Source organism: Aegilops tauschii, chromosome 1 (assembly GCF_002575655.3).
Source record: "Aegilops tauschii subsp. strangulata cultivar AL8/78 chromosome 1, Aet v6.0, whole genome shotgun sequence".
NCBI classification, from domain to species: domain Eukaryota; kingdom Viridiplantae; phylum Streptophyta; class Magnoliopsida; order Poales; family Poaceae; genus Aegilops; species Aegilops tauschii.
This window is the reverse complement of record NC_053035.3, coordinates 445,899,873-445,927,387: the sequence shown is the minus strand read 5'-3', so window position 1 is coordinate 445,927,387 and position 27,515 is coordinate 445,899,873. Positions and strand designations below refer to the sequence as shown.

The 27,515-nt window shown below is 47.0% G+C and overlaps 1 protein-coding gene across 1 annotated transcript; it reads right to left on the bottom strand.

Moving 5' to 3' along the window:
- Positions 1 to 3,812: 3,812 nt before the first annotated feature.
- On the bottom strand, positions 3,813 to 6,148 carry LOC109783979 (soluble inorganic pyrophosphatase 1-like). Its single transcript, XM_020342589.4, has 9 exons — positions 5,991 to 6,148; positions 5,690 to 5,796; positions 5,543 to 5,571; positions 5,378 to 5,443; positions 5,162 to 5,269; positions 5,006 to 5,071; positions 4,790 to 4,910; positions 4,608 to 4,689; positions 3,813 to 4,124 (listed from the first exon to the last, which is right to left on the bottom strand). Exons 2-9 carry the CDS (start codon positions 5,790 to 5,792, stop codon positions 4,082 to 4,084), a joined length of 618 nt encoding a protein of 205 aa, XP_020198178.1. The 5' UTR covers positions 5,793 to 5,796; positions 5,991 to 6,148; the 3' UTR covers positions 3,813 to 4,081.
- Positions 6,149 to 27,515: the final 21,367 nt, after the last annotated feature.

Below are 27,515 nucleotides of genomic sequence, written 5' to 3'. Positions count from 1 at the left end.
CAATGCGTTATATAGGCATGGGAAGTGGCCCGACGTATAGCACTTCTGCTCCTGTTAATCGTCACACGATGGCGTGCAAAGTGACGTATGGACTGATCATGACCAAGACGGCTCTCAAAATTCCAGGTGGTTAAACACTTGAACACGACCACCCACCAGATCTTTCTAACCTTATTCTTTTCGATGACACATTTGATGAGATCGTTTGTGGTGGCAGGCAGGAAACAACCATAGAGCTCCACAACCCTGTTTTCTCCGCTGACTGACCAACAACATCGACCTCACCGTGCTAGCCGCGTGCTGCCATGTCCACCAAAAACGTCCGTGTATATTGTGGGTGGCGGTGGTGAGAAAGTGGAGGCTATGGGCGGCGATGGTGAGAAAGTGGAGACATGGTGCGCCCATTTTGTAGCAACGGGACGCGAACATAGTTCGGGGGGACGCGAACACTGAATTTTTTCATATGATTGCTAATGATAAGCATCGAAAGAAGAGGATTTTTCAGCTTGAGCAAGATGAGGGTACAATTGTAGGACAAGAGAACCTAAAATTGTACATTACTGAATTCTATAAGCAGTTGTTTGGTCCTCCAGACAATAACTGTGTGTCTCTGGATGAGTCCAGGGTTGAGGATGTTCCTCAGCTCACAGTTGTGGAGAATGATGTTCTGACGGCTCCTTTTACCGAGAAAGAGGTATTTGATGCCGTCTCACAAATGGAAACTAACAAAGCGCCTGGACCAGATGGATTTCCAGCGGAGTTCTATAAGAAATGATGGTTTATTATTAAAGGAGATTGGTTGCCTTTGTTCCATGATCTGTTTGCTGGGCAGCTTAATCTTTTTCAGCTAAATTTTGGAACGATCACCCTTCTTCCTAAGAAAGCAGAGGCAGTGAGAATTGAGCAATTCAGGCCAATCTGTCTTCTTAATGTTGGCTTCAAAATTTTCACCAAGGTCGGGACCAATAGGCTCTCACAGATCGCGCATGCCGTTGTGCAGCCTACCCAAACGGCTTTCATGCCGGACAGGAACATTCTTGAGGGTGTTGTGGTCCTACATGAAACTCTCCATGAAATCCACACGAAAAAGCTGGATGGGGTTGTTTTCAAAGTGGATTTCGAAAAAGCGTTTGACAAAGTCAAATGGCCTTTCCTTCAACAGGCTTTACGTATGAAGGGTTTTGATGAGGCCTGGAGACGCCAGGTAGAATCCTTTACGCAAAAAGGTAGTGTTGGACTTAAAGTCAATGAGGATATAGGTCATTATTTTCAGACACACAAAGGCCCGAGACAAGGAGATCCAATGTCCCCTATATTGTTCAACATTGTAGTTGATATGTTGGCTATTCTCATAGGTAGGGCAAAGAACGCCGGTCAGGTAGGTGGCTTGGTGCCTAACCTAGTTGATGGGGGTGTGTCCATTTTGCAATACGCTGATGATACAATCATCTCTATGGAGCATGACTTGGCAAAAGCGAGAAACATGAAGCTGGTGTTGTGCTTATTTGAACAATTGTCCGGTTTAAAGATTAACTTTCATAAAAGCGAGTTGTTCTGCTTTGGTCGAGCCAAGGAGGAACAAGAGGCTTATAGGCAATTGTTTGGTTGTGAATTAGGGGCTTTACCTTTTACTTACCTAGGTATACCCATTCATCATCGTAAGCTCACGAACAGAGAATGGAAATGTATCGAAGATCGGTTCGAAAAGAAACTTAGTTGTTAGAAGGGCAAACTTCTGTCTTATGGAGGCCGGTTGATTCTTATTAATTCGGTGCTCAAAAGTTTGCCGATGTTCCTACTATCTTTCTTTGAGGTTCCAGTTGGGGTTAGGAAACGGCTGGACTTTTATCGGTCAAGATTTTTTTGGCAGAGTGATGATCTAAAAAGAAAGTATAGACTCGCCAAGTGGGATATTATTTGTCGTCCCAAGGATCAGGGGGGGTTGGGTATTGAGAATCTTGAGGTAAAGAACAGATGCCTGCTTAGTAAGTGGCTATATAAGTTATCAGATGGGACTGATGCGACTTGGGCACAGATACTTCGTAACAAGTATTTGCAATCCAAAACTTTGTCACAGGTGACAATGCGACCAACTGATTCACCATTTTGGAAGGGGCTTATGAGAGTTAAGACAGCCTTCTTTAATAGAACAAAGTTTATAGTCGGCGATGGTAATGATACTCGCTTCTGGGAGGACACCTGGCTTGGTGAGACTCCGTTGGCGTTACAGTACCCAACTCTGTATCGTATTGTGCATCGCCGTGATGCGCTTGTGGCAACGATTATGCAGGCCACACCCCTTAATATTCAGTTTAGGAGGGTGCTTGTTGGTAATAGATGGGAAGCTTGGCTTCATCTGGTGCGTAGACTGATGGACGTTCAGCTACAACATCAGCCCGATCAGTTGTGTTGGAAGCTTACTAGGTCTGGACATTTTACCGTTAAATCGATGTACATCGATGTTATTAACTCGAGTGTCATTCCCAATTCCAAACATGTTTGGAAAGTTAAAGTTCCTTTGAAAATCAAAGTGTTTATGTGGTTTGTCCATAAACAGGTCATTTTAACAAAGGACAACTTGGTTAAGCGCAATTGGACAGGATCTACTAGGTGTAGTTTCTGTGATCGGGATGAAACCATTAAACATTTATTCTTTGAGTGCCCGTTGGCAAAAATCTTGTGGCGCTCAGTGCAAATTGCTTTTAACATTACTCCTCTGAGTTCGGTCGGGTCGTTATTTGGAACGTGGCTGGATGGGATAGAGTCCGGTACAGCTAGACACATTCGTGTAGGAGTTTGTGCATTGTTATGGGCAATTTGGAACTGCATAAATGATTTGGCTTTTAACAGAATAACTACTATTCATTTTTTGCAGGTTGTATTCCGAGCTACGGCGTTGATCCGTATGTGGTCCCTACTCACTCCGACGGAGGCCAGGGAGCGTTTGGTTACTGGATCTGTCCGGTGGGAGATGGTAGCGCGGGATATATTCAACCGGTTTGGATGGCGGTCATGTAATAGGATTGGCAATTAGTTTCCATACCTATTTTTCTGCCAGCCGGTTGTGGCTTTATGGCCTTTTTTTGTATTTTCGTGTCGAGGTCTATGTGAGCTCGACGTAGTTTTCTTTTACGACTTTTTCGACATTGTGGAACCTATTTTATTTATCTAAGTGGCCGTATGCATCCACCTGATGCAGAGGCCGGGAAATCACCCCTTTTCCAAAAAAAAAAAAAAATTTGTAGCAACGGGTGACCGAAAAATATGGCGGCGGGAAGTTGGCACGCGCCGGATGCTATTAGCTAACACGCTTCCCAATGCCATGGCCATCTGCGCCATTGGCTGGAAGAGGAGATATGCCTTGCAGGAGTCTGACAAGGGAGTTGAAACCTCCCTCTCACGTAAGCCGTTGGTAGATGGCGCACTCTCCAAACCAACATCTCCTATCCTCTAAATATGGACGCTTGCGAACTGACTATGGATGCTCTCCATGAATTATGGTGACCCGTGGTAGGATGGCGTCTCTGCTAGCTAGAGTGGCCTTTCGGCGGTTATTATGCCAGTTGGCCCGATATGATATCGCGACCCTGCTGGAGTTGCTCTTATGCATGTATATTAATCTCAACAATCACGCTTCTTTGAAATTTTAATAACACTTGTGACGATGCCGATAACTAGCAGCTCCGGGACTCGGATGGTACTCACATGTACATATGAATAAAGTCCACGCTCCGCCGGAGCACACACCATGCACTTCAAAGTCATACACACACAAAGGTGTTAACTACTTTGCTTTAAGATTGGTAATCGTCTTTTCCAAATAATTATTTTGAAATTCAGGCCAACAGGGCAAGACTAAATGTTTCAAGTGTTGATTCAAATATTATGAAACACTATGCACAAGTATAACATTAGTCCTTGATTACAATGTTCTGCAGAAAAATACGTATGGGAATAGCATTTCCCATTATTTAAATATATAGAAAAAATGGGCCCTTAAATAAAAGCCATGTAGTCGATTATTGTCCTCTTACGAGACCATGTGGGTGGTTTCTGCAGCCTTGCAAGTTTGCTACCACGATTAGTTCTTCAGACTCTGCAGTATATATTCTGCATATAGGTCCCTGAAACAGCGGCAGAATGGTTAATAATAATATATTGTACTCTCTCTGTTCGAAATTATTTTAAAGTTGCAACTTTGTTCTAAGTCAAAAAAGAAAAACTTGACGAAGTCTATAATATCAGCATATACAAGACCAATTGGCATTCATTAGATTCATCATAAAATATATTTTCGTACTGTACTATATATATATATATATTTGATGTTGTCTTTGTTAAATTTAAAGAAGTTTGACTTTGTGCAAAGCTAGAACATCAAATAATTGGAACAAAGGGAGTATGCTTTACTACAAATTTATCTTCAACCAGGTAATATATGTTAAATTAGCTTCAGTAGACATCATTACACACTAACATAAACACGTTTTAACTGTAGATGGTGTCAGTTTCCATCTCATTATAATGTGGAGGCATGCCTCTGAAATGCATTTGCATAACTAATTGCTGGTAGCTAACCCTGTAAAGCTATTTCAGAAACAACTCACATGGAGTGCTTAATGGCGGCCTGTGCAGTCTCCGGTGGCAAGAAGTCGTTCACAGCAACCTCCTTGTTCTCATTCTTCTTGTCTGCAGATGCATAACATCAAATAAGCTAAGCATTTAAGGAAACCATTTATGTCGCTATGGTTGGCGTAAATCCGATAATATGCGAGGAAACAGAGTGTACAATCTTCGAAGAAGCGACGGATTTCAGCAAGGCGGTGGGGAGAGAGCTCCTTAAGGTCGTTGAGATGACGGTACTCGGGATCATCAACGCAAACAGCAATGAGCTTATCATCTTTCTCACCCTTTTTGTTCCAAAAAGTAATCACGGTATCAAGCAGGCAGACATAATGTGAGATTGACATATTCATAAATGAACTCTTAAAAAAAACTATCTTGCCTGATCAATCATGGGCATAAGCCCAATAGCCTTAGCTCGAAGAAAGCAACCAGGTATGACTGGTTCCTATGAAGGTGTAGGTTAGTCAGAACTCATAAGACATTCTCGGACACCTTGTGAGTTGCATAAACTTGACATCAGTAATGCAAAACTCACCTGCATCAGGACCAAGACGTCAATTGGATCTCCATCTTCACACAGCGTCCGTGGTACGAAACCGTAGTTATGTGGGTAGACTACGGACGAGTACAGAATCCTGTCAACCTACAGAAATAGCTTAATTTTCATGCATGTTCTCCATTGTGAAGAGGATTCTTTTTTTAGCTTTCTTGTCATACACCACCAAGCTGAAAGTGGGGAATGTGTGCGTACCTTTATCATCCCAGTCTTCTTGTCAAGTTCATACTTGACTTTGCTCCCCTTTGTGATCTCAACAACCTAAATTCATGCAAGACTATGAGATGCATCTGAGCTATTTGCTGTAATTTACGTACACAGCGTGCCAAGGCAATAGGGTATGTCGATCAAGATGCTTACGGCATTGAAGATTAGAGGGGCTTCAGGTCCTAGAATTTGGAGAAATTATACATGAGATTATATATGGACCTTGAGAAACACATTTTTCATCCCGATCGGGGCAAAGAATTTTGATGGAAGGCAAGACATCAGGATATATGTATTTACCTATCTCCAGATCATGCCAAGAATGTGCCGCAGCAGTTCGCTTCGAGAGAGATGATACCATCCGCTGGTTCAGCTTCGGAGCATCCTTCTTGCCTTCCGCCATTGTCCTACAATCCCACCACCCAAGGAAATCCTCATGAATTTCCTTCCAAATGAACAACCAATAGATAGAGAAAGAAAAAAAGTAAAGGTACTCGTGGTACTGCAATTTCTGGGCAACAAGAAACCCCCTCTTCTTCTTCAGACCAAACAAAAATGCAAATTGATATCCGAGGAGAAGGAGCCGTGTTTGGGTACATACCAAATTTCGATAAGGATCGAGTCGGATGACGGATATAAATGACCAGGAGAAGAACAGATGAAGCACAGGAACAGTTGTTGCTTATATAGAGCTCTAGGTGGGTTGGAGATCCTGGAGAAGTGGCGGGAGAAGCGGCAGCTCGGACACCTCCTGCATGCGCTCCCGAATTAGACAGTAATGCTACTATATATAGCTAGGATTTTTCTTTGCTGTTTTTTAGAGTTCTTTTTTTCAGGGTAGATCTGGCCAATGAGGAGCTGACCGTTAAGTGGTCTGGGATCTGGCTGGGTGCACGTAGCCACTTGGTTTGTTATTAGGCTCCTGGTCAATAAGCTTTTTTGTCCCACGGTGCTCGGCGGTGGGATTCTTATACTCCCAACTAAGAGCAGCTTTAGCAGATCCGCTATAGCAGATGGCTCGGATATTTTCGGCGGATTTAACGTATTTGCTCATTTTGCGGCTCGAACTTCCGCATTGGGTGTTCGCAAGTATTGCGGTCCAAACACTGCAACCACTGCCCGAAGAACTTGTAGAAACACTCAATGATGGTGGACTCGGCCGTGCGCCCATAGTCGTCGAGTGAATCACCGGGAGCTCAGTATGCAAGCATTCTCATCGCTGTCGTGCACTTCTGGATCAAGGTGAATCCAAGTTTGCCGGTGCAATCCATCTTGCACTTGAAGTAGCTGTCGAACTCCCGGATGGAATTCACAATCCTGAGGAAGAGTTTTCGGCTCATCCGATAACGGCGCCGAAATGTTTTGTCGCCGTGCAGTGGAGCATCGGCGAAGTAGTCGGAGTAGATGCCGGTTCTTTGCTTTCATCCGCCTCGACGCCGAGCCACCTCGCCGCGGCTTTTCATTGTTCGCCAGCAGCTGGGCGAGGGCGGCGAGCACCATGAGATGTTCCTCTTCCTGGACGTCGGCCTCGGCTTCCTCCTCCAGCAGTGCGGCGAACGCTTCCTCGTCGTCCGAGTCCATCGTCGAGGCAGGCAAATCGCCGAACATCGTCGAGGCAGGCAAATCCCCGCCGCTAAACTGCCCCTCCGCGGCCGGAAACGGCGGAAAAACGCCCAGCTGCTGGTGGAGGGGGCTGCCTCGGCGAACCTCTGCTCTTTTTTCCGGCGGGGATTGGCTATCTAGCAACGGCGGGATACAGCTGTTGGCGGCCGAGCGCGGCGGGGGGGGGGGGGGGGTGGGAGGCGAGTCGGGGAAGAAAGACTTGACTTTTCGCCTGACGATGTGGGCCAGCCGTACTTTTCCCTTGCGCCGGAGCCCTCGAGCGCCCCCCAGTGCGCCGGGTTCGGCCTACGATCGCCGGGCCCAAAAAGGGCCGAACCGGCGGATTTCGACGTCCTGGGGCGCGGCTGGGGCGTTTTTTCGGCGCCGGCGCCGAAAAAGTTGCCTGGGGTCCTGTTGGGGGCGCGGCTGGAGATGCTCAAGCTGGCAAATCTTGAGATTGATGCAGTCAATACACGAGCCACATATCCTATATACATAAGAAGTTGATCCCCACTATCATATTTATCTCAACATGCACACATGCCACCTCATCAAAGGCCCACCACTACATGTATGAGGAAAAAAATCCATTATTAGTTGATCTCATGCACTCCTTCCATCTCACCATACATGCCACCTCATTAAAGATCCACTCAACATGCATGAAAAAAGATTTCCATTATATTCAAAATATTTTTTGACTACACAATAATCAAATAAAATATATAATATTTGTTTTTAGCTTTAGTTCATACTCCCTCCATTCCAAAATAAGTGTCTTAACTTTGTACTACCTTTAGTACAAAGTTGTACTAAGGTCAAGACACTTATTTTGGGACGGAGGAACTATATTATTAATTCAATGATGGAAGCTTAATCAAATCACTGAAATATATTGTAAATAATTCCCGCAGCAACGCGCGAGGTATTCTCTAGTTCAATGAATACTGAACGAACATAGCTGAAAAGCCTAGAAACAATTACAGAAAAATGTGATCATCTGTCTGAATGGAAGGGTTCCACCATAAGTAGTAACGGTGACCATTCCGAAAGTGTTATTCTCAGTTGGTAACTAGTGATCTTTTAATTACGTGGACTGGTGGGCATGTATAGTCCCGAGCAAGAGCTACGCAGTGATGTACTCGTGCTCAGTTGTATGTATAGGCGCCACATGCATGGACACACAAGGTAGGCAGTAGTCGTAGTCGTACCATACTGTGGGTGTAGCAGGCCGATCAGTGAGCTACGTACAACCAGTCCACGCACGAGTCCGCGGTCAGCAAAGGCGAGCAGGCGCGAGAAACTTTCTCGGGTGCCCGACGTCGGTCGCACGCCGATGTTTCCCACTCCATTCCGGCCGCGCGCGCGGTTAGATGAGATGGACTGGAAGTGGAAGCCTTTTCTCCGCGGGTGTGTGGCGGGCGGGATGAGTGGGTGACCGACTGACCGCTGACCGGTCAATGGGCCGTGCAACTAACCCAATCATTCACTCTCATCTCCAGAAGCCCAATTTTTCGTTCCAGCTTCGTCATCCTGCACTTCATCACGGCGAACCAAATGTCTTCAGAACGACACTAGAAAAAATGTCTTGGGAATGTACTCAAGAAATGTCTCAGAAGCTTTTTTTCCTAGAAAGGAAAAGAGCTAGTAGTGTATTTTCTTACTCTTTCTTCTTCTTCTTCTAGATAGGTAAGAAGGTCAGTACGGTGTCTGTATAGGAAGGACACTGAACACGTGAACCAGCCGTTGGAATCGATCCTCCCAGATTGCAGTGCTCCAAATTTTCCGAGATATTCATGTTACATACTTAGTGGTGTATTATATCTCCTCCGTAAAGAAATATAAATAGTAATCTAAACACTTTTATATTTCTTTACACAGATAATAGACCACTATTTTAATAATTCAAAAGGTTTTATATTAGTTTACAGAGGAAGTAATGGCCTTGATCCCCCGCGTGGGTACGAATGATGGGGAAGCTTCACGTACACGAGCACGGACGTCACCAGGAGTGTACTAGGTACTATCAAACAAAGGTCTCTACATCTAGCCGCCACCTCCAAAAACACTAGCTTTCTGCCTCCCACCGGCGCCGGCGCCGGTCCATCCCGTCTCCGGTGGCCCTATGGCCATGGAGGCGGAGTGGATCTCGGCCTTGCCGGTGGGAGGGCTTTGTTTCTAGATCTTTTTTCGAGCTTTGTTAGGGTTTGTGTCCTGCTCAGCAAGACGAGACGGTGGCGGCTCCCTGAAGATGGAATAAAAGTCTCCCCGCCTAGCCCCCGTTCCGGTGATGCGTCTTGCATCGTCGATGGGCGTGTGGAGTTGTGTCTCCGGCGGATCTGTTCGTCGTTCGTCTTCGTTCGTGTGCTTTCAAGTTGGATCCTTTTGATCTAGCTACACTCTTCATCCGCGGCGGTTGCTGTTCTGGTGCGTTGGTTCTACGGGGCCTTAGCACGACGACTAATTCCCGACTGTCTACTGCAACAAGGTTTGCCCGGCTCCGGCGAGGGAGGGGCGATGACAGCGGCGCGCCTTCGGCTTGCTTCAGTGCTTGTAGTCGTCGCTAAGTGGTCTATGGATCTGGATGTAATTTTTATTATTTTTAGTGTTGGTTGTACTATCATGATTGAAGATGAATAGATTGAAAGTTTTTTCTGAAAAAAACAAAGGTCTCTACTTTGTCGTGATCCACGGCGTGCACCATGTACTGCCCGGAGACGCACGCGCGGTATTTGGGCAGAGGCAGGATCATGAGAGTCTTCTCATATCCTTTCCCTTCCCGTTGTGAGCACACGACGACTGGCCAACCCTGGTCATCATCAATCAATCAAACTAGCCTGCACACACACCCTTATCACGACTTTTCCCTTTGACCGGATCGAACAGCGGAGGGTTTGCCAAACACCTTCTAGATGCCGATGCACACGGACATAGAGCAACTGACCTGCGGGTCCCACGCCACGGCCGCAGGTGACTGTACGACCAGGGGAGCCATGTGTCATGCTCACTGCCCCGTGACCTCAAGCACCCCCTCGCCTGTCGCCGTCGCGTTCTAAGCATCAAAATCTATAATATACCGGTAGTGCAAATCTCCAAGCCGGCCATAGAAAACAGCTTCCCATCGACGGTGACAGTATTTTTACTTTGCTTTCAAATGACAGCACCAACTGATTTCTAAAGTGTGGAGAAACGGAAATGATGAATGCACCATACTCATAGTCTTCGACAGCTACTCATCACTAATTCGATGTGAATTTCCTACACTCCAAAACAGCGTTCCTCCTCCTCCGTCGCGAGCGATCGGCCTCCTTGTGCTTCCGAATAGTTTGACTCTGGACATGAGAGCTAGCAGCCGGTTGTCATCCCAAGATGAGGATCATATCCAAAAGATGTTGACGGCTACAAGAAAACCTATCAGGGTCAAATGTTCTCGTCTCTATCTCTAAATAGAGTTTCTAGATAGCCCTTCGATGGTGCATTTTTTTAGCCCAAAAATTGCCACAATTTTCTTTCTCTCTACTTTCACATACAGTCTATGTTCACTTCGGTAATTGCTACCTGAGCCGAAGCTCATCTCCTCCTCATAAACAGTTAATTCAAAAAAATAGAGAAAAATTCAAATAAACAACTGAATTTTTTTTTCGTATCCAAAATGCTCGGGGGTGATGTGAATGATGAATGCACGATAATTCGACAACTACTCATTCGATGTGATGTGAATTTCTTACTCCAAAACAACATTCCTCCTCCTCTGTCGCAAGTGAGCAGCCTCGTTGTGCTTCCGAATAGTTTTAATGTAGACACGAGAACTAGCAGCCGATTGTCTCTTTCCACGATCGGTACCAACATCTTCTGGATAGCCCTCAAAATTGCCAGAACTCATTTTTCTCTCCACTGTCACATATACTTTATGTTTACTTTAGTTCCACCCCACTCTGATTTAACTATATTATTTCTAATGCATGGAACTAAATCATATTAGATCCACAATTTTAAATGTCTCAATTCAAAATCAAAATTTCCAATCATGGAAGAAACATCATGCAAATAATTCATATGACGTCCTCAAACATACATCATCCAAGATAATTAAACATAGTCCATGTAAGTGCATCTAGTGCCACCCCTAGTTGGTTTTGGAGTATTGACGACAAACCTGGTTGAGGGACTAATGTGTTTGTGAGAATTGCAGGATAACACAGGTAGTAGTCCCTCATTGATTCGGTTTACCTACTGAAGATGACCCCTAAAAATGTATGAAGACATTGAAGACAATGGTGGTATGTGAAGATATTCACATTGAAGACTATGACAAGAGAAGACATCACGTGAAGACTATGGAGCGCGAAGACTTAGTTGTTTCGTTGTTTCCTTTTCTTCTTTGTTGAGTCATAGGAAACACCGTACTGTTAAGTGGGGTCCCAGTGAACAAAGTCAGAGTGACTGAAGTGATGCTCAACCAAAATCCTATGTCTTCGAGCGAAGACAAAGAGAGCAAATCTTATCCAGAGCTGGATGAGTCAGCTTTAATTGTAGCCCAAGTCAAGCTGCCGCGTGTGTTTGAAATCTGACCATTGGAACACGTGTCAGTTTCTTAGTGATCCAGGGTCATTTCGGACAAATCAGGTCGGGTTGCCTAGTGGCTATAAATAACCCACCCCCTACACCATAAATTGGTGGCTGCTCAGAGTTAGTGCACGGCTTTTGTCGTTTGAGAGCAACCCACCTCCGAAGCTTTTGAGACAGAGAAATCCTTGCGAGGACAAAGCCCAAACACCCAGAGCCAAAGAGTGTTAGGCATCACTGAAGTCTTTCTGTCCGCGTGACCTGAAGACTTGTTACACTTGAGGACTGTGAATCCTCCAGCCGGTTAGGCGTCGTGTTCTGAGCATCCAAGAGTCATTGTGGATCGCCGGTGAACAAAGTCTGTGAAGGTTTGGAAGTCTACCTTGAAGACTTACCAGAGTGATTGGGCGAGGACTGGGTGTCCTTAGCTCAAGGGGAATAAGGTGAAGACACGGTCTTCTGAGTTAAATCTCAGCCTCCCTAACCAGACGTACAATTGTCACAGCAACTGGAACTGGTCCAACAAATCCTTATCCTGACCAAGCGACTGGTTCTATCTTCTCCCTCTTTATTTTCAGTTTGTCTTCGTGAAGTCATTGCCTGCATGTGTTACCTGTTTGACTTCACTGTGTGACTTCTATTGTTGTTTGGCTTCATACTATCTTCCATCCTGATCTTCACTACCTAGCTGCTATTAGTCTTCATGCTTTCACTTCATTGTATACTTGACTATGGCTTGCTTAGTGTAGTCTACCTTCCGCTGCATATCAATAGGTTCATTTTTATTGATTGTCTTCGAAACTCTCATGTTTTGAAGACTTTGATAAAAATCGCCTATTCACCCCCTCTAGTCGATAACTAGCACTTTCAATTGGTATCAGAGCAAGGTACTCCCTTGTTCTGTGTGATTCGGTTTAACCACCTGAAGTTTTAGCTATGTCGACTGCAGGGATAATCAAAGTCTCCGCTGCGTGCCCCGTCTTCGATGAAATTGAATATCCCTACTGGAAGAATAAGATGCGCATGCATCTTGAAGCCATTGATGTCGGCCTCTGGTATGTCGTCAAGAATGGTGTTCCCAAGACTGGTGAAGGTGTCACCCCTGCTGATGTCAAGAAGTTCATTCAACTGGATTCTACTGCCAAGAACATCATCTGTGGTCATCTGACCAAAGGACAGTATGGCCGTGTGAGTGCTCTGGAAACGTCGAAACTAGTTTGGGACTGGCTCTCCAAGGTCAACGAAGGCGTCTCAACCCAGAGAGATCAAAGGATCAGTGTTCTTCACAACCGCTTCAAGAGAATTGACAATGAGAATGTCCAGCTCACGTTTGATCGCCTCACTGACATCACAAATGAGCTTCGTGCTCTCGGTTCCACTGAGATCACCAAGCATGAAATCGTCAAGACACTCCTGAGATCACTTGACAGCTCGTTCGACACCCTTGCCCTGATGATACAAGAACGCCCTAACTTCAAGACACTCGATCCGTCTGACATACTTGATAGGCTCAACACACATGAGTTCCAGCTATCTGAGAAAAGAGATATCTATGGTCCCAACTATGGCCGAACTCGCGCTTTGAAGGCAAAAGCTGTTTCCTCATCTGAAGAAGAATCTGACTGCAGTTCTGGTGATCCTGAAGACATTGGAAAGGAGCTTGCTATGCTTGTGAAGAAGTTCCAGAAGTTCACTAAGAAGAAGGGCTTCAGAAAGTCTTCACGATCCAGCTCAAGAAATGATGAAGCTTCCACTCATGATTACAAGAAGAGAACATGTCACAAGTGCAAGAAGCCTGGTCACTACATCTCTGAGTGTCCACAGCGGGACAATGAGAATAATAAGAAGAAGAAGAGCAATGAATATGATTCTGATGACAAGAAGAAGAAATCCTCAAATTCTTCTTCCAAGTCTTCGTCCAAGTCTTCATCACATAAGAAGAGCTCATCTGGCAAGGCTCGTGCTTTTGTTGGCAAGGAGATGGATTCAGAGGAGGAGTCTGCTTCTGAGGAGGCGGAGGTGGAATCTGAGGAGGAGTCCGACCCTGGCGTTGCAAGTCTGGCTCTAGCTACAGCCTATGTTGCCAAGTCCATCTTCAACACTGAAGACAATGACCCCGTCACCAACGCTAATGCTAATGACAAGGACGACTCTGCTCCCACCTACTACTTCATGGCACGTGGTGCCAAGGTAAAATCACGCGATGCTTACTTTCAAACATCAAGTGAAGATGACTCTGATTGTGAATCCAAACCCAGCTACAAAACACTTGCTAAAATTGCAACTGAACAACAGAAAGCTATGGAACACACTCAAAAACTATTTGACAAAAGCGATGACCTGTTGGACGCGGAAATGACCTGATCTTAGTCCTTAATTGAAGACATAAAAAATCTTCATGTTAAGTACCAGGAACTTGAAAGTCGTCATGAAACGCTCTCAACCACTCATGAAAAGCTTTCCTATGATTATCTTCAAAGGAAGCAAGAGCTTGAGAAATTGAGAGCGGCTCATGAAGATCTTCAAAAAGAGAATGAGTCACTTCGCGCTCAACAGATCAGTCCTGCTCAGGAAGGATTTGAACCACCATGTCTAAAATGCCTTGAGCGTGATAACGCTACTTCTGTTGCTGAATGTTCTACTGCTGCTACTGTTGCAATATCTTCAACTGTTGATGTGGTAACTAACCCCTCTACTGAGGATACCACTACTATTGGTGATGAAAATGCTAGGTTGAAGACATTGCTTGAAACAGGGATGTACAAAAGTCTCAAAGGGCATCAGACACTGTGCGATGTCCTCAAAAAGCAGATTCTGAACTGAAACCCTAGGAAAGAGGGTGTTGGGTTTGAGAGGAAAATGAATGTTGATGGTTCCTACTGGAAGCCTGAGCAGTACCCCAAAACCACATGGGTTGCTGCAAAGGGACCTTCAGTGGATCCGTCCACTTTATCTGGCTTCACTTGTGCTAACCCAGTTATCATTGATGATTTCTTTGATGCAAACTATAAACTGTTTAAGAATCAGAATGATGAACTGTTCGCCAGGTATATTGGTACTAACTGCAGGAATGGGCCACCTATGAAGAAGATCTGGGTCCCCAAAAGTTGTCTTGAGAATCTTCTTGTGAATGTCATCATGACACCGCCTAGGAAGAAGACAAATCCCAGACCAAAAGCTTCATATGGTCCAAAGGCTTCATACAGATACAGGACTCAACTGAGTCACCCTAACGCCAATGTTTTGCAGGGAAATCGTACTCAAACTTATGAATATGAGCGTGTGTCTTCAAACCGCTATGTTCATAAAACTAAGAACTTTTCTGCTTATTCATATGAGTATTATTCTCCTCCTGCAAGGCTATTTGCTAGGGCTCCAAAGCCAAAGTTCTCAGATGCTGCACTTAGACCCATTGCTTCTAAGCCACCCCTGAAGATGTGGGTGGCTAAGAAGAATTAACTTTCTTTTGCAGGGAAAGGTCTCCAGCCGGAAATCAAAGGCGTCTGATGCTAATGTTGGGGACCTAAAACATCTTGTAGGGCGCAAGATAAAATGCCCAAATGGTCTTACTATGTATTTTGTTCCTGAATCGCTTCCCAATCATCCTATCAGTCCTAACCTTGATCTGAGCTTTGATAATACTCTGGTGCGTTAAATGTTTATGCTTCACAATACTCTTGGTGAAGTCTATCCCCTAACTGTACTGTAGGGTATGACACCTCATGCTTCAGAATGGATTATGGACAGCGGATGCACTAATCATATGACTGGTGATCGAAGTCTTCTCATGGACTCAACTTTACGTCCATCCGACAAAAGTCACATCACATTTGCTGACATTGGTAAAAGCAAGGTATTGGGTCTAGGTAGAGTTGCAATCTCAAAGGATCAGCACATGGATAAAGTGATGCTTGTTGAATCCCTTGGTTTCAACTTAATGTCTGTCTCAATGCTTTGTGACTTGAACATGATTGTGATATTTGGAAAATATCGTTGCCTGGTACTAATGGAATCTGACAAGTCTCTAGTCTTTGAAGGGTATCGGGAAAATGATCTATACATGGTAGATTTCTCAGCAGGACCACAGCTTGCCGTATGTCTACTAGCAAAAGCTTCAGAGTGCTGGCTCTGGCATCGGAGGCTAGGGCATGCTGGCATGAGGAACTTACACACTCTCGCAAAGAAGAAGCACGTCATAGGCATCGAGGGCGTCAAGTTCAAGAAAGATCATCTGTGCGGTGCCTGCGAAGCTGGAAAGATGACAAGGGCCAAGCATCCCTCGAAGACAATCATGACGACATCTCAACCCTTCGAGCTGCTCCACATGGACTTATTTGGTCCTACTCACTACTCTACACTCACAACTACTGCTTGTCTCTACGGCTTTGTCATTGTTGATGATTATTCAAGATATACTTGGGTGCACATAATTCTCTACAAGACTGAAGTGCAGGATGTCTTTAGACGCTTCGCCAACCGTGTCATGAACAATTATGGCGTTAAGATCAAGCATATTAGAAGTGACAACGGCACAGAGTTCAAGAACACCGGCCTCGACCTTTACCTGGATACATTGGGCATCACTCATGAGTTCTCAGCTCCGTACACACCTCAGCAGAATGGCATCGTGGAGTGCAAGAACAGAACACTCATTGAGATGGCACGGACGATGCTTGATGAATACAAGACTCCAAGAAAGTTCTGGCCTGAAGCTATTGATACTGCATGCCATGTCATCAACTGTGTTTATCTTCACAAGCTTCTGAAGAAGACATCCTATGAACTCCTCACTGGTAAGAAACCAAATGTCAGTTACTTCAGAGTATTTGGTGCTAGGTGCTGGATCAAGGATCCACATCACACTTCAAAATTTGCACCGAAAGCACATGAAGGTTTTATGCTTGGTTACGGAAAGGATTCGCACTCCTACAGAGTCTTCAACCTCTTTCACTATAAAGTGGTTGAAACTGTGGATGTGCGATTCAATGAGACTAACGGCTCGCAAAGAGAGCACCTACCAAATGTGCTAGATGAAGTTCCACCTAGTGAATCCATCAAGCTAATGGGAACAGGAGAAATCATACCATCTGAAGCACATCCTAAAGAGGAACTTATCATTTCTGCACCCAATCAACCTGAAGACAATGCTCAGCCCGAAGATAATCCTCCTAACGATGACAATGATCAGCAAGAGCAAAATCTTCGTCCAGTTCATCCTCGTGTTGCAAATGAAGTACAGATTGAGAAGATAATTGATAGCATCAATGCGCCTGGTCCACTCACTCGTTCAAGAGCAACACAGCTAGCAAATTTCTGTGGGCACTTTGCATTCGTCTCAATATCTGAACCCAAGAAAGTTGCTGAAGCCTTCATGAAACCTGAATGGATTCAAGCCATGCACGAAGAGCTTCAACAGTTCAAACTGAACAATGTCTGGGAACTTGTCAAGCGTCCTGACCCTCGCAAGCACAACATAATAGGCACAAAATGGATTTATCACAACAAGCAAGATGAGCATGGTCAAGTTGTCAGAAACAAGGCTCGTCTCGTTGCTCAAGGATACACTCAAGTTGAGGGGATTGACTTTGATGAAACATTTGCTACTGTGGCTAGGCTTGAAGCTATTCGCATATTGCTAGCCTATGCAAATCATCACAACATCCTTCTGTATCAAATGGATGTGAAGAGTGCATTTCTCAATGGCAAGATTGAAGAAGAAGTGTATGTTGCACAACCTCCTGGCTTTGAAGATCCAAAACATCCTGATATGGTGTACAAGCTTAACAAGGCATTGTATGGCCTCAAACAAGCCCCTCGCGCTTGGTATGACACACTCAAAGACTTCCTGAAGAGCAAAGGCTTCAAACCTGGTTCCCTAGATCCTACACTCTTCACGAAGACATATGATGATGAACTATTTGTGTGCCAAATATATGTGGATGACATTATCTTCGGCTGCACCAACCAGAAATACAGTGACGAGTTTGGACACATGATGCAAGAGCAATACCAGATGTCCATGATGGGTGAGCTGAAGTTCTTCCTTGGTCTTCAAATTCGTCAGCAAAGAAATGACATCTTCATATCTCAAGAGAAATACCTCAAAGACTGCCTGAAGAAGTTTGGAATGCAAGACTGCAAAGGTTACACGACGCCAATGCCAACCAAGAGTCATCTGGGTCCCGACGCCAATGGTAAAGAGTTCGATCAAAAGGTATACCGCTCCATGATTGGTTCTTTACTTTATTTATGTGCATCTAGGCCAGATATCATGCTTAGTGTTTGCATGTGTGCTCGATTCCAAGCGGCACCAAAGGAATCGCATCACTTAGCTATGAAGCGAATTCTTCGATATTTGGCTTACACCCCAACACTAGGATTATGGTATCCAAAGGGCTCAGAGTTTGATCTAGTTGGATTCTCGGATGCTGATTATGCTGGTGACAAGGTGGATCACAAGTCTACATCAGGCACATGTCACTTTCTGGGACGATCACTTGTCTATTGGTCTTCAAAGAGGCAAAACTGTGTATCACTCTCCACTGCTGAATCTGAATACATTGCTGCTGGATCTTGCTGCGCTCAGCTTCTATGGATGAAGCAAACTCTCAAGGACTATGGCATCCATCTGAAACAAGTACCACTCTACTGCGACAACGAAAGCGCCATCAAGATTGCCAACAATCCAGTTCAACACTCGAAGACAAAGCACATTGAAATTCGTCATCACTTTCTCAGAGATCATGTTATGAAGGAAGATATTGATATTATACACGTCAACACTGAAGAGCAATTGGCAGATATCTTCACAAAGCCCTTGGATGAGAAAAGGTTTTGCAAGTTGTGGTGTGAGCTAAATATCTTGGAATCCTCGAATGTCCTGTGATCAGGCACACATCCTAACACTTATGCATGTTGATGACTTAGATGTGCAACACACGAAGTAATGTATATGTTCAATCAATGAAGACTTACACTCTGAGTGTGAATACATTAATGCGGAATTTGACTTCGGAGCGCCACGATAATTGTGCGCCGTGTCTGGGTCTAATACTTCCTATACGGTGGGTAACGCCACCACCAAACTTTTGTTTGGAATGTTTTTCTCTTGGCGTTACATTTGCTAAGTCTTCGCATTTGGTTTTTCTTCAACAGTAACATGACTTCATGTTTATCTTCACAATGTTGATTTGGTCTTGTTCTGATATATACATATGTTAGTGTTCTGTCCTCTACAGCATTCACTTATAGCTATGTCTTCTCGTTTGAATCTTTTGGACTAAGTGAATGTGATCGGACCCTAACCTCTCTATGCTTCCTACCTCAAACCCTATCTATCCAAATCATATGCTTTCTATTGAAACCGTCGAATGTCTTCTCTGCGTCCTTGTCAGCAGAAGATACAGAGACAAACATTAAATCTGTTTTAAATGCTCAATCCTTATTGCCTGAAACCCGGAGAAGCCGGAACGACCACCCGACAGTCCAGGCGTGTGTGGGAACATGGAACAACTTCCAATGTGTTGCACGTTCGCCATGTGTCCCTCAGATGTGAACCGCCAGGGGCACCTGCGTAATTGCGTTGTGCCGTCCCTCTCCCTATAAATGCACATCACATCACGGTCAAAACACTTCTTCCACCTCTCCACCTGGACAAACCCTAGCGCCAACGCTAGCTCTCGACGACGCCGGTGACGAAGCGCTTAGCTGCCGCGACCTCACCGACGCCGTCTTCACGCCGGCCGCGGACATGGTCTTCTCCGCCGCCGCCGTAGGTGTCCTCCGTCGCCAAGTTAGGGCACGGAAGATCGAACTGCTCGGCCTCATCTTCTACTCCGTCTAGCAGTTCATCGTGTGGTAAATTAAAACCCTCTTTTTAATGTCTTTTTGATCTGATAGATTCATCCTTCCTACCAAAAGTGGTTTCTGCCTCCACAAATTTGGATCTATCCTGTTCTGCATCTCATATGATGCCTAGTATATTCACTTATGCTTCACACGTAGTTAGATTCCTCACTTGTACCTATTCTTGGATTCATACAAATCTGGAACCAACTCTCAACATATAAGTGAATGTCTTCGCGCTATGAGGTCAATGTCTTCTAAACTGATTTATCTTCAAAATCTTCTGAGAATGCATATGACCTCTTCCCCTTCCCTCGCATCTCTAATGCTATCACAGGTACATGCCCGTGGGAGAATCCCTTGGTTCTCATAGTCTGCATTCATTTGCAGAATTCTTACAGCATCATATCAACTCTCCCGAAGCCAGTTCCTGTCTGACCAGCAGACGGAAGCCTTTGACTGTTTTGAAGCCATTCAGTCTGAACTTCATGGCAACAGATTAGTCAGCAAGGAAGGGAGGCAGACAGCGCCGCGGGGGCACATCAATTGATCTGCCCGAAGATCTCTATGAGCTATACAAAACTGATCCTGAGGAGAGCTATGGCCAACGCAAAACTCGAATCCAATGGATTCGAAGATATTGGGCCGAGCAATGGTTCAAGTACAGATTCGTCACCAAGGAATATGCTGAAAAGAATGCCATCAAGCGTCCTTGGGGAGATATTCTCTACAAAAATCTTCAACCCAAGACCAGATCTGAAGCTATTGCTCAGGGTTTCTACCCTTGCATGGTCCATGGACCACAGCCTACTGATGCCGACCCATCTTCTCTGCTATGGTGTCGTGAAGACAATCTGTTCAAGCGCAACTTCCAGTTTGCCAAGAACTCGGCCAAAGAGAACAAGAAGAGTCTCGGATGCGATTTCAACCCACGGCCTTCTGCTCCGCGGGCTGATGGCACACGAGATGCCAATCCAAATGTCATCGGCCCCTTCGACAACTTTGATGGTCTCTGTTGAGGATATAGACCTTAGAGTCACCCGCCAGGAGGGGCCGGTTTACTCATAATGGTCATTGCCAGAAGCCCGGCGCCAAACTTGAAGACGGTGGGCCAAAGATGGGCTTAAGACCCGGATATAGCTTAAAGCCCGTAGTTACAATCATTATTATGGTAGAACTTGTAGTGTAAGGCAAGAATAGTTGAGAGTCCGAGCCGGACACTCTTATGAGCCGGCCGGGACTCTGAGAGCTGCTGGGCGTCAGCCTCCTATATAAAGGGACGACCCGGCAGCGGTTTAAGGACGAGAAAGATCTGATCGAGAGCCAGGCATAGCAGCTAAGCTCCCTGGTCATCGAAACCCTAATCAATACCACCTAAACTGGACGTAGGCTTTTACCTTCACCGTAAGGGGCCGAACCAGTATAAACCCTCGTGTTCCTTGTCCCGTTAACCCCTTCAAGCTTCCTAGCGGCGATGGCTCCACGACTAAGTCCTAGCTTGAGGACATCTGCCGTGACAATTCCACGACAGTTGGCGCCCACCGTGGGGCCAGCGCACGATGGATTTGAGTTCTTGAAGGGCAGCTTCGAAGGGCTCAAGGGATACGCTGTGGGCCGGATGACCAAGAGTCGTCGCGGCAAGCTCTACATCGACGATGCAAACTGGGGCCCCGACGCCGGCTCAATTGAGTACGGGTACCGGGTCCCCTTCGGCGGAATTCATGTTTTCATTGGTAAGATTGGTGAGCCGGGCCCTGAGCCGGATCTCTGCGCCGATCTCATTGAGACGGCTCAGCGTGCACGACCCGCCCGGTCCCCGCCTGCCTTCAAGCATGCGTTTGTGGGATGTATCCATGGAGGGCTCTCTGATAAATCTAGATCTGGTGATGAAACGGCCGCCGGCTCTGACGGCGAGTCGTCCACAGATGAGTCAAACTCGTTGTATCAACTTCAAGATGGCCGGCTCATGGGTTGTTCCGATGGTGATAGTATTCCGGACCCGTTTGAGCCGCCAAGTCAGGTTGGAGTCTTCATGGCCGGTGCGCAGCCTGTTCAGAACCTTGCTACTGGAGCGGGAAACCCGGTGCCTTCGCCGGCTCAGGTGCTGATGGATCTCACGGATAAGATGACGGCCCTGTTGACCGCTGCGGTTGACCCGGCGGATCAAGCTCAGCATGATGCGGAGGTGGCGCAGTTAAAATTAGATCTAGTGAAAGCTAAGGAGGATCTGGCAGCGGAAGGGATCAGGATGGCTGCGGAGAGGGCGGCTCTTGACGCCCAAACCCAGTTGATTCAGGCGCAGTCCTTCTGGCTCACGATGGATCAAAACGCATCCAATGAGGTCATGAGAAGGAGGCATCAAAAGGCCCAATCACGGCTCCCTCCGGTTTACGATCCACGAAACCTCTTCAACACGCCAGGCGCAGGGTCTAGTAACCCGCCAGGGGTCATAGTGCCCGGGTCTGGGACCCCTATTCAGCCACAAGTGATGGGGCCTCCCCAGATGCCCCCTGCCCCGCCTCAATACGTACCAATACCTCCGGGTCATTATGCTAACCCGCTGGAGAACATGGTCGCCGCGGCAGCGCGGTTGGCGGCTCTCCCAATTGACGGCGACTCTCCGACGGCTATTGAAACCCGCCGAGTCAGGGAACTCCTTCAGACAGCACTGGCGCAACAAGAGGCGTACTCCTATAGCCGGGACAGGATCCACTTGACTCCTCGTCCGGGCCGGAGCCCGAGTTACAGCAGACACATGGTCTCAGCGACCGTCTCAAGTAACGTCCGATGCCATGACCCGCCCCCTGGCCATGGCCCGGCTCATAACGGAGCCTTTCACGCAGCAGACCAAGACAGAGCGCGGCAAGAGGCGGAGCAGGTGCCTCAGTTGACGGCTTACCAGACTCCCCCGGCTTATCCGACGACTTCCGTCGACGTGAGTATCCCTACCAGGACTGGAGGTGTCCCTTGTTTAGTACCAGCTATCCGCAATGAACGTCTACCCAAGGACTTCAAAGGCCCTAGGAAGGTGCCTAATTACACGGCCGACTTACAACCCGCAGCCTGGATCGAGAGTTACGAGATGGCCATGGAACTGCTAGAGGTCAGTGAAGCGGCAATGGCCAGATACTTCACCATGATGTTGGATGGGACTGCCCGCACTTGGTTGAAAGGGCTACCACCAAATTCCATTGGGTCTTGGGCTGAGCTGAAGGCCCGGTTCATCCAAAACTTCAAGGATACCTATAGGCAGTCTATGTCAATTGTGGATTTGACCAACTGCAAGCAGCAGGAGGGTGAGTCTACGACACATTGGGTTCGCCGGGTTAAGGAGATAATACATTCCTCTGATAAGATGGATGCCGGCTCTGCAGTCTTAATGTTGGAATAGAATTGTCGTTTTGTGCCCCTGAAGATGAAACTCGGGCGGCTTAAGCGCGACTGCAATGACATGGGTACACTAATGGCGGCTCTTGTCAAGTACGCCGATTCTGATGGTACCAAGGACCCCGCTTCAGATGATGAAAGGACAGGGAAGGGAAAGAAGAACGGCAATGGCAAGGGTCCTCAGCATAACCCGGGGAACCAAGGGGGTGGCAAGCGCAAGGCCGATGGCAGCCTAGAGTTCGTAGCCAACGTCAGCTCACAAGGTAATAACCAGCGACGCAAGGGGAGGCCCCCTCCCCGAGCCGGCGGGTCAGGCCCGACGCTGGAGCAGCTGTTGAATGAGCCTTGTCCAAGGCATGGCTCTAGAGAGAAGCCAGCTACCCCTCTATGGAAGGATTGTGCAATCATGAAGGCCTTTAAGAATTACAATGGCCCGGGCGGCGGCTCAGGCGCCGGCGGCTTTCATGGCCCGGGCGGCGGCTCAAATTCTAATCCTCAGAACGGCCAAGGGGGCTTTAATCAACAGTCTGGCCAGGGTCATCAGCAGTAGCAGGGGGTTATCAGACCAATCCAAAGCAGCTTAGCGGTGGACAGTACCATGTGTTTACCACCAGTCTGTGTAAGCAAGATCAGAAGCTTCATAAGAGGGCTGTGAATGCTGTTGAGCCGGTGGTTCCACACTATTTACGATGGTCTGAGCAGCCTATAGTGTGGAGTAGGGAGGATCACCCTCCCCGGGTGGATAATCCGGGTCACTTGGCCTTGGTGGTGGCTCCTCAGGTGGGAGGATATAAGTTCACTAAGGTGCTCATGGATGGAGGCAGCAGCATCAACATCCTCTATTATGAGACGTTCCGTCGTATGGGGTTGATTGATAAGAACCTCAGCCAGTCAAACACCATTTTCCACGGTGTGGTACCTGGTAAGTCGGCTTATCCAGTCGGCAAGATCGAGTTGGAAGTGGCCTTTGGAGATGAGCACAACTACAGGGTGGAAAAATTGACCTTTGAGGTGGTCAAGATAAGAAGTCCGTACCATGCCATATTTGGGCGGCCGGCTTACGCCAAGTTCATGGCACGGCCGTGTTACGTGTATTTACAGCTCAAGATGCCGGGTCATAATGGGACCATTACGGTTCATGGAAGCCGGAAGGTGGCCCTGGAGTGTGAGGAAGGCGATGCAGCTTATGCGGAATCTGTTTGTGCAACAGAGGAGTTGAAGTTTTACAAAGACAACGTTGACCCAACGGATATGACCTCTCTGAAAAAGCCGACTACAGAACATGAGCCGACAATGAAATTTAAGTCGGCTGATGAGACTAAACTTGTTGATTTCGTTCCAGGAGATTCATCTCAGCAGTTTAGCATCAGTGCCAATCTGGATCCAAAATAGGAAAGCGCGCTCATCGAGTTCATCCGTGAGAATAGGGACATTTTTGCATGGAAGCCGTCTGACATGCCAGGTGTACCTAGAGAACTCGCTGAGCACACTCTCAATGTTGATCCGAAATTTAAGCCGGTCAGGCAGTTCCTTCGGCGGTTTAATGAAGAGAGGCGGAAAGCTATTGGCGAAGAGGTGGCCCGGCTCTTGGCGGCCGGGTTTATTGTTGAAGTCTTTCACCCAGAATGGTTAGCTAACCCGGTGCTCGTACTCAAGAAGAACGGCACGTGGCGGATGTGTGTAGACTACACGGACTTAAACAAGGCGTGTCCGGCTGATCCTTTTGCCCTTCCCCGTATTGATCAAATTATTGATGCTACGGCAGGTTGTGCGCGTTTAAGTTTCTTGGATGCTTATTCCGGATATCATCAGATTAAAATGGCAGTTAAGGACCAGGAGAAGACGGCGTTCATCACTCCCTTTGGAGCCTTCTGCTATGTGTCCATGCCCTTTGGACTCAAGTGTGCACAGGCGACTTATCAGCGTTGCGTGCAGAACTGTCTTCATAACCAGATTGGGCGCAATGTTCATGCTTATGTGGACGATATTGTGGTTAAGTCCATCAAGGAGGAAACCCTGATAGATGATTTGAGAGAAACCTTTGATAATCTCCGGGTTTACAAGATGATGCTTAACCCGGCCAACTGTGTTTTTGGTGTTCCCGCAGGCAAACTCTTGGGTTTCTTGGTTTCTGACAGAGGCATTGAAGCTAACCCGGAGAAGATCAAGGCCATCACCTCTCTGGCTAAGCCGGCGTGTATAAATGACGTTCAGCGCTTGGCGGGTCGCATCGCTGCTTTAAGCCGGTTTATAAGCCGTCTGGGTGAGAAGGCCATGCCATTATATCAGTTGATGAAGAAAACTGATAACTTTGTCTGGAATGATGCAGCTAATACCGCTTTTGAGGATTTGAAGAAGCAGCTGGCAGAGCCCCCAGTCCTTGCTGCTCCGGTTGATAAGGAGCCCTTATTACTGTATGTGGCGGCAAACACACGAGCCGTCAGTGTGGCTGTGGTGGTGGAGCGCAAGGAAGAGGGTAAGGAGCATCCGGTTCAGCGGCCGGTTTATTATGTCAGCGAAGTGCTCATCGAGTCCAAACAGCGGTATCCACATTGGCAGAAGCTTGTTTATGGTGTGTTCATGGCGAGCCGGAAGCTTAAGCATTATTTCCAGGGTACTCCCATCACTGTGGTCAGTTCTGCCCCTCTTGGTGATATCATTCAAAACAGAGAGGCCACAGGGAGAGTGGCTAAGTGGGCCATCGAGCTCGGACCTCATGGTCTCACATACGTGCCACGCACTGCTGTTAAATCTCAGGCCTTGGTGGATTTCATCAATGATTGGACAGAGTCACAAGTGCCCGAGCAAAAGCCGGATAACACATATTGGACTATTCACTTTGATGGGTCCAGGCAGTTGGAGGGCTCGGGGGCTGGAGTCGTATTGGCTTCCCCTAAGGGTGATATGTGCTACAATTGATGTTTCCTTGTACCAACAACGCAGCTGAGTACGAGGCCTTGCTCCATGGTCTTCGGATGGCTAAGGAGATGAGCTTGAGCCGGGTAAGGTGTTTCGGCGACTCAGACTTGGTGGCTCAACAAGTATCAGGCAAGTGGGACTCTAAGGACCCTCTCATGGCGGCTTATCGCCGCGAAGTTGATGCCATTGCTGGGCACTTTCAGGGTTACCAAGTAGAGCACATCGATCGCAGGAAGAACGAGGCGGCTGATGCTTTAAGCCGGCTGGGCTCTCAGCGAAAACCGGTGCCGCCTAATACTTTCCTGGACGTCCTGTATAACCCTTCTGTTAAGTTGCCTACAGAGGAAGACTTGGCTGTCCCTGACCCGGAGGCACGACTGGTGGCGGCTCTCCACATCATACCGGACTGGACGGTACCTTATTTGGCTTACATGACCCGGGGAGAGTTGCCTGAGGATGAAACTTTGGCCAGACAAATAACCCGGCGGGCTAAGTCAATGATTGTTATCAATGGCGAGTTGCATCACCGCAGTGTTACAGGAGCATTTCAGCATTGTGTCTCCCCTGAGGAAGGTCAAGAGATCTTGCGTGAGATTCATGAAGGGGATTGTGGCCATCACGCCGGCTCAAAGTCTCTTGTGGCCAAGGCTTTTCGCCATGGTTTTTATTGGCTGACGGCTCATGCTGATGCGGAGGACTTGGTTAGTAAATGTGATGGTTGCCAAAGGTTCTCATGACGGGCTCATGTGCCGGCTCAGGAGCTGAGGATGATCCCAATTACTTGGCCCTTTGCGGTCTGGGGGCTTGATATGGTTGGACCTTTTAAAAGATCCAAGGATAAGAAGACCCACCTCTTGGTGGCAGTTGACAAATTTACCAAGTGGGTGGAAGCAGAGCCAGTTAGCAAGTGTGATGCAGCCACATCAGTTCAGTTTATGAAAAAGGTGATCTTTCGCTTTGGCTTTCCGCACAGCATTATAACTGACAATGGCACCAATCTATCCAAAGGCGCCATGGAAGAGTTTTGTCAACGAGAGCATATCCGACTTGATGTTTCCTCAGTGGTTCATCCTCAATCCAATGGTCAAGCTGAGAGATCTAATCAGGAGATTCTGAAGGGCATCAAGCCCCGGCTGTTGGTCCCTTTGCAACGGACGCCGGGTTGTTGGGTGGAGGAGTTGCCCTCCGTGTTATGGAGCATCAACACTACTCCTAACAGGTCTACAGGTTTCACGCCTTTCTTCATGGTTTATGGGGCAGAAGCAGTCCTCCCCAGTGACATCCGTCATGACTCGCCTCGAGTGGCGGCTTACGTTGAGGCGGACAATGAACAGGCGCGCCAAGATGCTCTTGACTTGTTGGACGAACAGCGTGATGTGGCAGCAGCTCGCTCAGCGATTTACCAACAAGACCTGCGCCGTTATCATAGTCGCCGGGTTAAATCCCGGGTCTTCCAGGAAGGTGATCTCGTGCTCCGGCTCATCCAAGATCAAACTGATGCGCACAAGTTATCTCCACCTTGGGAAGGGCCCTTTGTGGTCAGCAAGAACTTGCACAACGGGTCATATTACCTCATTGACATTCGGGAGCACAAAGATTCATGTAAGTCGGAGGAAGAAACCCGTCGGCCGTGGAACATAGCTCAGCTCCGGCCTTACTACACTTGAGCCACCGGCTCTCATAATGTACATATTTCTCTAAGCCATGTATATATTATGATAAGCAATAAAGCAGGACCTTTGTCCTTTTTTCTCCTCCAAATGTGCACATGTTGTTTTCATTATTAACATGATAACTTGAAGGAGAA

What these genes read in the sequence shown, in the direction of transcription:
- LOC109783979 (XM_020342589.4), bottom strand. Translation starts at nt 5,792, where the DNA reads ATGGCGGAAGGCAAGAAGGATGCTCCGAAGCTGAACCAGCGGATGGTA. An exon ending in CCCCTCTAATCTTCAATGCC is followed by an intron (nt 5,444 to 5,542) that starts GTAAGCATCTTG and finishes GCATGAATTTAG; the next exon opens with GTTGTTGAGATCACAAAGGG. An exon ending in TTATGCCCATGATTGATCAG is followed by an intron (nt 4,911 to 5,005) that starts GCAAGATAGTTT and finishes TGGAACAAAAAG; the next exon opens with GGTGAGAAAGATGATAAGCT.